The 12,852-nt window shown below is 34.3% G+C and overlaps 2 protein-coding genes across 2 annotated transcripts; one reads left to right on the top strand and one right to left on the bottom strand.

Annotated features, from left to right (window-relative positions):
* Positions 1 to 4,909: 4,909 nt before the first annotated feature.
* On the top strand, positions 4,910 to 8,705 carry LOC105803267 (probable pectate lyase 8). Its single transcript, XM_012635343.2, has 6 exons — positions 4,910 to 5,127; positions 5,291 to 5,344; positions 5,532 to 5,603; positions 7,003 to 7,645; positions 7,747 to 7,850; positions 7,940 to 8,705. Exons 1-6 carry the CDS (start codon positions 5,024 to 5,026, stop codon positions 8,298 to 8,300), a joined length of 1,338 nt encoding a protein of 445 aa, XP_012490797.1. The 5' UTR covers positions 4,910 to 5,023; the 3' UTR covers positions 8,301 to 8,705.
* A 65-nt stretch (positions 8,706 to 8,770) lies between these two features.
* Positions 8,771 to 11,270, bottom strand: LOC105803266 (putative kinase-like protein TMKL1). The gene is made up of 2 exons (XM_012635342.2): positions 9,774 to 11,270; positions 8,771 to 9,600 (listed from the first exon to the last, which is right to left on the bottom strand). The coding sequence occupies exons 1-2, from the start codon at positions 11,143 to 11,145 to the stop codon at positions 8,960 to 8,962; spliced, it is 2,013 nt and encodes a 670-aa protein (XP_012490796.1). The 5' UTR covers positions 11,146 to 11,270; the 3' UTR covers positions 8,771 to 8,959.
* Positions 11,271 to 12,852: the final 1,582 nt, after the last annotated feature.

Here is a 12,852-nt window from a genome sequence, read left to right on the forward strand (position 1 = left end):
GGCTTGACTTCATTGAACAAACAAAACATGGAGAAAGTGGAACCATTTGGTTGGGAGATTATGAACCACTTTGGTAAATCCCTTCCTAATTGCTTCATGAAAACAACATCTCACTTATAAAATATCTTCATTCCAAATTTAGTTCAACTGTTGATTTCCTTCATGTTCAATTCACTTTCTTCCTTACCAAACACATTAACTTATGTTTGTTTATTTAATGTGGTAATGTCAAAAACAAGACTTGTGAAAGCAACATTTGTTGTGGAGAACAAAACATGTTTTGATAAGTGGGTTTTAAATTCTTTGATATGAAGTGTGAACTTGTTTATTTAAAGGTGTGGCAAAATAAATGAGAGAACATGATGGCATGCTTCCCACCATTTGTTTAAAGAACAAATGAGCAGAAAAAAAAGTCAAAACAAGGTTAGGCTTCCTTTTATTCAACATTATAATCCATATATAATGAGCACTAACTCAAATAAATAAACTTTTTTATTCATTCTTGCAACGTCATTTATATCTATATTTTTTTCTACAAATTTATGTATGTTCAATTAAAGCAATAGGTTTCATTTATTAGGCAGGCTTTAATTAGAATATGGGTACCAATTTTTCACTAGCTAAAGTTTTGTAGTAGTCAACATTGGTCACACTTTTTTTGGGTTATTGATTTGGCATCATCGTGATATACTGTGATTTGGTGTAGTTATATACTAGAAATTTGATTTTAGTATTTTGTGAAAATTAAATAAAATTAAATGTCAATATATAAAATCGTATAAAATCAAAATTTTTATGGTTGGCTCTCTAAGGATTAAGATTCAAGCCTTTCTAAAATTGTCTAGTAATCATCAAATATATTAAAATAATATGGTAAAAATTCTAAAAAGTTTTGAGTAAAAATCAAAAAAATCAATTAAACCTTTTATTATCGAAAGTCATTGTTGATCAACTTAATCGTAAATAATTAAACGTGACATATTATGTAAATAATTAAGTATATTGACTTAATATGCCACATTAGCTTATACTTGATAAAAACTAAAATTATAATAAAAAGAAAATTACTAAAAGTACACATTACACAATTTAAACCAAATCTTTGCTTTTCACATAATTTTTAATAAATACAATATTTTTACATTATTTTTTCGTCTACCATATATAATTTAGTATTTAATATTTAAAATTTATTTTATGAACTGTCCTTATCACATATCTTATTTAATTATGTACAATTTTAATCATGCAAACCTCTCTTCCCATGGCTGAAATTATGCAAACATTTTAGCCTATAATTTTGATTCTCATACTGGATATACATACATACATACATACATAGATAACCATTTTTAAAGAGAAATTCATTATTATTTTTCTATGTTTTCATGTGTGTTGGGTATAAAACATTTGTTCAAGAAATTAAAATATGAGTCCTAACTAATAGTCTATAAATAAAAGTTTAAAATTTTTATTTTCACCAACTTATTTATTAGTAAATTAGAAACTAAAATTTTAATGATAAATTGAAAACAATTATGATACGTGCATGAAGGGCTGTCCATGCAAGTTCTTGACTGACTCCCGCTCACTCTCTGCTTTATCCTACTTTTTATATATATATTCCTTTGTACGTTAAATTACTTCTATAATCTTTTGGATAATTAAATATTTTATTTCAAAACCCAAAAAAGAAATAAACGTCTACTACGTCTTTTTTATACGAATAACCTAAAAAGGTTAATTAATTAAGATAATGATTTAGACCAAAATTTATTTAAGAAAATATCCTTATTTTTACAGTAACAGTTGGGGCCATCTCAACAACCGGCGGCACCACCCACTTTCCCCTCAATCTTCAGCTTTTAAAAAAAATTCTAGTGTCGCCACCGTATCAAGTGGCACCTGTATATATTTTTCAATATACTCGTGAAAAAAACAAGTAATCATGGTGGAAAAAGGAAAGAATTTTTTTTTTAAACCGGCGGCACTGGCCAATTTTTTTTTAAATATCCATATTTTCAGATGCACATCGGAAGAGAAAATACAAAAAAAAAATATTTTTATGGGTGTCGTTGGTGTATCAGGCTACCCGGTGAGAATTTAAAAAAAAAGTGAAACAGAAAAAAACAGTTGAAATAGAAAAAAATCGAAAAAAAAAATAAGGGGGAGCTTGTGACCGATACTTGTTTTATAGGTTGTTATTGTTTTTTTGGCTTGTCATTGACACCATTAGTGGATGAAATATTATTTCAAAAAAAAATAATCTTAGATAAGAAGAGAGTGGGAAATAAAGATATGAGAGAAAGATAGAAGGAGAACACTCGCCCCCAAAAATAAGGCGTTAGGTTTATAAATAAAAATTATTGTGCATTTTTTTGAGAGTTAATTGTATTAAACATTATCAAACAATGGCCCTAATTTTAAATTAGTCTCTGATTTTTAAATTATTTTAATTACATTCTCAAACTATCGAGATTATATCAATTAAGTCATTTCGTTACTAAAATCCTTAATTTACCTATTAAATGATCGCCGGATCTTATGGGACATAATTTAAAATGAAAATTTTATGAAAAAGAATATTGTAAAAATAGACGTTTTAAAAATGTTAGTTTTGAGGTTTTCAAAGCTTTTATAGATATTTTTTACCGTTCACTCTTTCTCTTTCTTTTTTCTTTTAAAAGTCATGTGACAACGTTCTATTGTTCTTTAAATTTTTCATTTTAAATTTAGCTACATAATATTTGACGTGTTATTTAATGGTTAAATTTATAGTTTTAATAACGAAAGGACCTAATTGATATAACATCAATAATTGAGGGTTGTAATAGAATAATTTGAGACAGACAGTGCTCAATATATACCAAATTCAATAAAATGGCATAAATTTATGTTTATTTCAATTTATAATGACATAGAATTGCATTGTTTCCTTTTTTCATTAATTTACATGTTTTTTTTGTATCACCCAAAATTTGCAATGTCAATTAGTTTCATTTTCCTCCTAATTAAATTATATATATATATTAATGCACTAAAATAAAATAAAAAGAGTATAATAAATTGGTTTGACTTGATTCATTTTACAAGGCGTGTTGTGAGTTCAATGGCATGTTCTCTTTTCAATTTTACAACTAGGATAACATGTACACTTGTTTACACCATGTGCTATTGTGCTTGTTTTTATTCCTATGCTTATGTTTTCTAAAAAAAAAAAAAGAGTGCTTCTGTGAAAATGTGAATATTAAAACAATTATTTTTAAAAAAATTTACTTGAGGAGATGCGATCTTGGCATTTTTGGCTCTTTGAGTCTCTTATAACATTTTTAATTTTTTAAATAATAAAAATTATATATATATATGTCAGTGTCTCTATTGATTTTTTTAAAATTTATCCAAATATTAAAACAATTCTTTAAATTTAAAACGATTTTTATTAATTATTTATATTATTATTTAAATCTATTAATAGGCAAATCAATCAAGTGGTATTTTGTTTTTAAACATAGAATTTCTTATACCAATTGATCTAATAATTTTGGCGTTTATGGTAGCGTTAAACATCTTGAATATCTAATCACAGAGTTAGGTGAGATGACAAGGATCTTTTTAACCTTAACCAATAATTGGGGGTTCGATCCTCGGTCAGAGTATGGAGCAACTTTAAAACTCATGACCCAGCATCTACTTCTTGATGGACTTACAAGATGTAGAGGGTTAGTTACTGGACTCGCTTCGGTAAATACCTTAAGAAATAATAAAAAATAAAACATCTTGAGCATGCCTTATGTACCTCAAGTTGCTTGAGATAAAAATATTGCGATTAATAATTTATGTATTTGAGGGATTTGAAATGTTCTGATCATATTTGTTCTTTTTGACACAATGCCTAAAACTATCCATAGCCCCTTTCCAACCTATAAATAGGAGGATACTCGAACTCATGTCCTCCTTCATTGGTAATAATGCCCATACCAATCGAGTTAAGACTTAATCAGCATACACAATTAATAATTTTATGTTTTTTAGCAGCAAGAAATTTTAAAGAAAAAATAACTCTAACTTTTAGGATATTCTTAGGTTTTTTTTTTCTTAGCAATTATTTAAGCTTCAGTAAAATTTCTAAAACAATTATCATTGTAATGAAAGCATATTAAATGGAAAAAGAATTATATATTTAATAATTTTTACAATACATAATGAAAAAAAGGGTTAAAATTAAATTATTTAATTTAGTGCATATAATGTATTAAAATTTGATTGAAATTTACATATAATTGGATGATTTATTTTCATATATTATATTATATTTTAATTTTCATTCACAAACAAAAATCATTAGCGAAATTAATAGTAGCACGTCAACTCGGAAAACAATAATGAAGGGAAAAAACACCAGGGTTTTGTACGGTAATACAGTCTTTCAATTTGAAGCGTACCCCGTACGGTATTTAAGGAAGGACATCTCTGTCCATTGACGCTTTTCTATTATTCCTACGCTTACCTATTATATTTAGTTATCCTTCCACGTCGACCATGTGGCCACCTGGCTTCCGCCCTAAAGCGAGTATAATACTCCACCGTCAACTGCGAGTACGTAATGTAATCATCCAATGATAATTCAAGAAATATGACGTGGAAAAATTGGACCCTAGGGGGACCAGCTGAAGTGTCAGTGGATGAAAAGGCAGTGGCACGTGAGCGACCGACACATCGACACGTGGTGGCGTTAAATTTCTTTTCAGTTAGTGGCGGTTAGGGAGGTTAAAAATATTTAAACGATTTTGGGTTAATTTTACTTAACCAAGATTTAACGGCGTTTTACGATCCAACGTTATTATTATTATTTTTTCTTTTCGGTCTCTCTCGCTTTCCCTATAAAAGAGATTGCGCCACTCCAGTTTTTTTCAATTGACTCCAAATTTCATTTTCTTTCCTTTTCTGTTTTTCCATTTCTTCCAAACAGAAATTTTTTTAAAACACAGAGCACTGTTTCATAGGGAGGAAGAGAGATTCAGCAATGGAGATTTCTCGGAGATTCTTCTTCTCTTCGTTTACGTTGCTACTTGTTATGTTGTTCGTTTGTGTCAATGGCTCAGCAGAGAAAACAGAGCTGAACTCAAGGTACATTTTCCATTTTCTCGGGAAACAATCAGCTAACTTCGAGTTCTCTCTGTTTCCAGTCCAAGGGAAAAGCACTTTCAAATGCAAATTTAGCTAGCCAAGCTATATATACACATACATGGTGCAACTGGTTTTTGAATTTTCATCGTGTTTGTAATTGCAGGCTTGCTGAAGGAAACAAATTGCAGGGCTTGAAGAACTCATCAACGGCAGACGGGTAAGCAAAATTATTTGGGAAGTTTATAAGCCATTGAGATTGGATCTTATAGATCATATCTAGAATCAGATGATCAACCAACTTACTTATCTAACCTAAACATAAAAAAAAAAAAAAAAACTAAACAAAACACCCTTTGAATTCATTGCATTTGCAGTTTTAAACTTTGTTCTATATTTATTTTCAGGTTGGATGATGATAAATGGAAAAATGAGCACGCAGTCGACAATCCTGAAGAAATTGCTTCAATGGTTGATATGTGAGTCTCTTTATCTGATCTACAACAGATTGGATCAGCTCAACTTTGTAACTCAGTACTTCTGCATAATTATCAAATTCTTAGTCTTTTATCATTTCAGTTTCACATGATAATTTAATCAATTCCTAAATATAATTAAATATTTAGGATTTCATTAATGCTTGTCGTAATAGTTAGTTCTTTGAGAACTGATAAGACCCTCGATTCCACATGAATAGTCCCTTAATTGGTTCTCCCCCCCCCCCCCCCACTTGCCAAAACCTGTAGTTTCAGACAAGTCCTTTTCACTTGTCTGTCTTCCCCGGCCTTGTTTTTCTTACTTGGCTAGTCAAAAATGTCCTTTCACCTAACATGATCCAGTCAAAAAACAAAGGGTTGTTCTTGTTCCTTTTTCAGCTTCTCCCCATGTTCAGTTTACTTAGGGAAACAATTAAATCTGGATTATATTTAGAGTCCAACTTGAACTTACTTTTTGTTCATGCAATCACGTAGTGTTTAATAATTATTTTTCCTATGGAATTGATTCTACTTGGGGAATCCATTGCCATGTTCTTCACTGTTAAAAAATTTACTCTCTGTCACACTGGGCCTACTTTTATTTTGTTTATCTAGTTAGCCAGGTGAAGCACATGCCCATGTCCCGAGATCTGCGCATCTCGTTCTTAATTTATTATTTTGTTGTCATGTTATTCCTTCCTTATCGAAGTATAATTCCAAGAACATCAAGCTTTTATATTAAATTTGCCTACTCACACCAAGTTCGGCCATTGGTCTTTACGACTTGCATATATTGCCATTATACCAATATCTTTGTCCTTCATCCCCCATCTCTTTTGAACAATGGCAGACGATTAGATTTAAACTCAGCTGAGTTGAACTATTTGTTCCCCTTTTGCCAGCCTGTCAAAGGAGGCATGGAATGAGATTGATTGAGCCCACAAATCAGAGATCTGCTTCCTGCCCTTTTTATTTCAATGCATGCAGAAGAAAAAAATGGCTAAATTCTTCATTGATCTACCACAGCTATATAGCTGACAAAAAAAACTAGCTGTATTTACTGACACTAGGATCCCTACGTATTCAATGTTTTGATTTGCTTTTGCCCCCTCCCACCGACCCACTCTGGGCTCTAATATTTTTAGTTCCCACCTTATCATTTTACAATTAGGACAATATGGTCCATCAATCCGATATTATACACAGATTTGTTCACTCAAAATATATGTGTAAGTCTTAAATATATATCAGCTTAAATCTTTAGAGTTTCTCGATGTGCAGCTAAAAGAAATATGATCAACTCATTTAATTTTGTCACAATAAATTTCCATCATTAAATCTGGTTCCAATTAAGTAATGATGATGATAATGATGATGGTGTTTTTTTTTGGGATGTTTTCAGGACCATAAAAAATAGTACAGCAAGGAGAAACTTGGGATATTTCTCGTGTGGAACAGGGAATCCAATCGATGACTGTTGGAGATGTGACCGGCGATGGTATCGTAGGAGAAGACGCCTTGCAAGCTGCGGCATTGGGTTTGGACGCAATGCTATTGGTGGTCGTGATGGAAGGTACTATGTTGTGACTGACCCTGGCGATGATAACCCTGTGAACCCCAAACCAGGAACCCTCCGCCATGCTGTTATCCAAGACAGGCCTCTTTGGATCGTGTTCAAGCGTGACATGGTGATCACGTTGAAGCAGGAGCTGATAATGAACAGTTTTAAGACGATTGATGCTCGGGGCGTCAACGTGCATATCGCTTACGGGGCCTGTATCACCATCCAGTTTGTCACCAACATTATCATCCATGGACTCCACATTCATAATTGCAAGCCCACAGGCAACGCCATGGTCCGTAGCTCCCCTTCTCATTACGGATGGAGAACCATGGCTGACGGTGACGGCATTTCAATTTTCGGGTCGAGTCACATCTGGATCGACCACAACTCGCTGTCTAATTGTGCCGATGGACTTATCGATGCTGTAATGGGATCCACTGCGATCACAATCTCAAACAACTACTTCACCCATCACAATGAGGTCAGAATTCAGAATAAGATAGATTCCCTCGTACATCTTTAGGTAAATTCATGCTATAGAAAGGACTTAAATTAATTCATTGAATCTAATTTTGATGACAGGTTATGCTGTTGGGACATAGTGACTCTTATGTAAGAGACAAGCAGATGCAAGTCACCATTGCTTATAATCATTTCGGTGAGGGCCTTATCCAGAGAATGCCAAGGTAAAAAAACTTTCATAGTGCTATGTAATTTTAAATAACTTATTTCCATTTCGTAAAATTGACTTGGCCATCTTTACCAAATGTTGCAGGTGTAGACACGGATATTTCCATGTCGTAAACAATGACTACACGCACTGGGAAATGTATGCAATTGGTGGAAGTGCAAATCCCACCATTAACAGCCAAGGCAACCGTTACCTTGCCCCTGTTAATCCCTTTGCTAAGGAGGTGACAAAGAGAGTGGACACATATAGTGATGAATGGAAACATTGGAATTGGAGGTCGGAGGGAGACCTGTTGTTGAATGGAGCTTATTTCACTCCATCAGGTGCTGGAAGAGCCGCCAGCTACGCCAGGGCCTCGAGCTTGAGCGCCAAGTCGTCTTTCTTGGTCGGCACCCTTACTTCAAATGCAGGTGCCCTTGCCTGCCGCCCAGGCCGCATGTGCTAATGCTCATCAATCCCCAACCAAAAATCCAAGCGAAACAAGATGAAAAACAACTCATTTTTCTTCCCACATAAATATAATATTATATATCGTTTAATATAGTACGTAGTATTCCCTGAGTTTTTTTCTGCTTAATCAATCCTTTTGACAAGTGTACAAAAAAGTCCATAGAAATTGTCATGTACCTCTGCCTCATACACAACAATTTCACTTGTCATAAAACGCCATTGATCGACCTCGGCCTCTTTATGGTGCCGTAGTGTTGTTCATTTCTTTGTTGCTTCTCTTTGTAATTATGTATTTCGCTTTAACAGTTTCCCCCTGCTTTCCCTCTTTGGTCCCTTGTATTCTTGTCTCTTTGATGAATTTAGCCAGCAAGTATATTGCATAAGTATAAAGTTTCACATACGCTTCGAATTTGTGATTAAAAGAAGAATCCACACTAGGCCTTTTAGGTGATCAGTTGTAATGAATTACATAAACCCTAGTAAAATTTTTTGAATTTCCACCCAAGAAAAATATAACCTTTTTCTCAAGAAACATTAAGTCATAAATCAAGCACTACCACTTCTTTCCTACTTGACAAGCAGATATTAATAGCAGTAAGGCAAATGAAAGGTGATAATTTGATGAAAAATAAAAAAACTTTGACAAACAAAAGCTCAAAATGGGGTGCCAACTTCACTCCTTGTTTCTGAAGGGCTATATAAAGCGGATCTGTTCCTTGGTCTATTGTCTTCCAGCTGCTTCACAACTTCATCCATGGTGGGTCTCACTGAAGCTACCGGAGCACAACATCCCATTGCAAGCTTTAGTGCTTGAACTAACCCGTCTTCCATCGGACTTCGGATACCTTTCAACACTTCTACGTCGAAAACCTCCATTGTTGTCTCTTCCAAAACTGCTGCTTTCACAATCGAAGGCAAATCCCCAACATCGTTGCTTCTTGCATTTTTCCCAGGCTTCTTGCCTATCAAAATCTCCAATAACAGTATCCCAAATGCATAAACGTCAGTTCTGGTGTTGCATTTCTTCATGCTTTGAAGTTCCGGTGCTTTGTAACCTTCGGTCTTTGCGAGGGCAACCATTTCATCGGCCACAGCCGGAATCATTAGCTTGTCGAGTCCATATTCGGTGAGCCTGGCTACAAAGAAGTCATCTACAAGCACATTTTTGGACCTAACATTCCCATGGGTGATCGGCATCTCGAGACCTGTATGAAGATGTGCTAATCCTTTGGCTATCCCCAATGCGATTTTGTGCCGTCGAGCCCAATTTAGAACTGGCTTTCCTGCTCTTGATTCTGCATTTAGACACAAACATGAGATAAGAATTCGATGAATTCACAATCAAAGACCACTATACACCAAAGATTCACAAAACAAATTACTTCAACATTTTACAGATAAAGGTTAAATCAATATGAATTGACATATTACTATTGCTGCAGATTTTGAAAGCTCGAAATATGCATACCATGTAAAAAGTCATGTAGGCTTCTATTTGGAAGATAGTCATAAATTAGAAGCTTCTCCCCTCTTTTCCCCTGATAGAATGCTCTCAGTGGAACCAAATTCTCATGTCTAACCTTCCCCAGCTGCTTTATGACAGGCAGACATGAACTCCTGTCCTTACAACTGCCTTCCCTCAACAACCTCAATGCTATATTTCCACCATCAGCAAGCTTTGCCTTATAAACAGTCCCATAATTTGTCTTCTCCATGACTTGACCAGTTGCATTCAGTACATCCTCTAATGTCAAATGCTCCCCGCCTTGGAACAAAATAAGCTTGCTCTCACTGACAACTCCCCCGACCCCGTTTTCATCCCCCTCTCCTTCTTCCAGTTCCTCCTCACTGTCTCCATTGCTGCTCCTCTTCCTGTTTTGCATATAGCCAATGAACAATGATGCCAAAACTACCACTCCAGTCATTAGACCAATCACAATGCCAGCAATTGCACCTGGACTCAGCTGTGACCTGCCACTACAACTATTCAAAGGCAACCCACATAGCCCTGGATTGTTCCCTTCGAAAGCCTCCGGGCCAAACTTTCTTTCACCAAAAACAGGCAACATTCCAGTGAAGTTATTGTGGGAAAGGTTTAATTTTCCCAGGTTTAAAGTGGCCAAACTCTGTGGAATTTGACCTGAAAGCAAGTTACTCGAAAGATCAAGCTCTTTAAGAGCTTGAAACCTAGTTACAAACTCTGGGAAATCCCCTAAAAATTTGTTGTTACCTAAATCAAGGGACTGCAAATTCTTACAAGTGGAGTTTGGTAATGCAGGTTCAGGGAGAGACCCAGATAGTGAATTACCATGAAGCTTAAGAGAAACAAGTCTCTCACACAAGTTCCAGATGGAAGGAGCTAAAACCCCAGTGAGCAAGTTGTCACTCAAATCAATATCGGATAGTGAAGAGCTGTAACCAAGTTCAAGTGGAATAGTCCCACTCAGTGAGTTAATGTTAAGGTAAAGACTTTGAAGCATAGAGAACTCCCCAAGCTCTCTAGGTAAAGAACCAGTAAGGTTAGCAGAGGGGAGCTGAAGTGAAACAAGGTGTAAAGATGGGTCCTTGGAAAGAGAGAGGTTAGTCCATTGTGGTGAAGAAAGGTCAGTGCAAGAAAGAGGAGTCCCATTGGAGAAGACCCATTTAAGTCCTCTCCACTGGCAAAGAGGAACCGAAGAGTTCCATGAAGATAAAAGCAAGTTCTCAGTGTTACCTTGCAATGAAGCTTTAATCTTTCCCAACAGAAGCTCAACATCCGGTGAAGAAGAAGATGAAGATAGGCCTTTGGCCAACACAAAAAAGAAGAAAATGCAAACACAGTAAAGTTTGAACACCTCCATGAAAGTACCAGATAGAGGAAGAGAGAGAGAGAGAGAGAGAGGAAAAATAAAAGAAAAAAGAAGGTGCAAAGATCAATGTTGTTTTGTGGAGCTTTTCAATGAGAGAAAGAGAGGTTTTCTTTTTGGGAAAGCTGACAGAGTGTTGAGTATTTTGACTATTAATAAACGGTCATGATTCCACCACCCGAGCTCTATAGAATTTCAAACTCGTATAGTATAGTATAGTATAGTCATCACCATTAATCAAAAGATTGCATCATAACATAGTGAAGGAGAGATACACCTGAACTCAGAAACAACACCCATAGTAAAAATCTACATTTTTATATTTATACTTTAGTTTTTACTAATTCCCAATTTATATACATATTTTAATCTTCATTTTGCATTCTTTAAGAAGGAAGGTTTTCTATGCAGAAAACACTGGACACCACCACCAAGCCTTGTCCTTTATTCCATATATAAGTTTCCATGGCAGGTCCAAATTGTTGTTTCTCTTTTCATTAGTCCAAGGACATGGAAAAGAGGCAAATTGTTGAGAGTGCATTGCTATTGATGCAAGTGGAAATGTAGTTTATGTATTTTTTTGGTGAGCCCAAGATGATTGCTTGTGGGTCACTTAGCAAAAGCATGGCTAAGTATGAGTTTAATAGTGGTAGTTTTGTTGCAGTGGACTCAGTTTTTATGTCCTAATCCATTAGGATTTACAGGGAATTTCTCCAAAAAAAAAAAAAAGATATATTTAAACAATCCTAATTCCTAAGTAATAATGATCGCCATCCATTTTTTAATAATGCAGCTTAAATAAATGCATGCGAACTTTGCAGAATTTTACTCTTTTAAAAATGTCTAAGATATAACGTTGGTTTAAATTATGGGTAATTTCAAAAGTTATAAAATATATTTTTTTCTTTATAAAACAACTTTGAAGGTTAGTAATATACAAATCAAAATTAGAACAGCTTTTTCTCACCATTAAATCAACTTAAATTTAAGATATATTCTTTTATTTATCAATAGATATTGTTCTACTATACCGTTTATTAAGTTATTGCTTGAAACTCGTCGATCGAACTGTTAATGAAAAAGACTTAACAGTCCAATAGTTTAAATAAAAGCTTTTGACTAACTCAAAGATATTTTATAATAGGAATAATGGAAAGCAAATATTATAGATTTTGAAACATTATACAAATAATTGAAGGTTTTTCTTTTTAGCATTAAATGGGGCCTCCAATTATGTCCTTTTAGAAATAAATTCCTACTATAGAAAAGAAGAAGAAAAAAAGGGTAGGGTTTTTTATGCGAAAAAAAGGGAGGGTTTATTTGAAAGTTTGAAGAGAAAAAAGAAATAGGGAATTACCAACATTTCACTATTCAAATTCACGCTGCCCTTTAAACAATCATTCATTTTCATCTACCATCACTCTTTCTTCTATTATTCTTTTTTCTTTCTTTTTATATAAATAATCTTTCACCTTTTCTTTTTTCACTCTCCACAGCAGAAGGGTATTTTTGTTTTGCTGAAACTAGGTTTCAGAGAGAGTGAAACCAATTGTAAGGAAATTGAAATTTAAGGTTGAAAACACATGACACCTTTGTTGAGCATGATGGAGACATAGTAATGGCCATTTATTCATGCCCAATGACCTTGTCCTCAAACTACCCTTTTTAAGTCGGTTGGTTAAAGCCTTTCAAGGGGGCCAT

Source organism: Gossypium raimondii, chromosome 11 (assembly GCF_025698545.1).
Source record: "Gossypium raimondii isolate GPD5lz chromosome 11, ASM2569854v1, whole genome shotgun sequence".
Lineage (NCBI taxonomy): Eukaryota > Viridiplantae > Streptophyta > Magnoliopsida > Malvales > Malvaceae > Gossypium > Gossypium raimondii.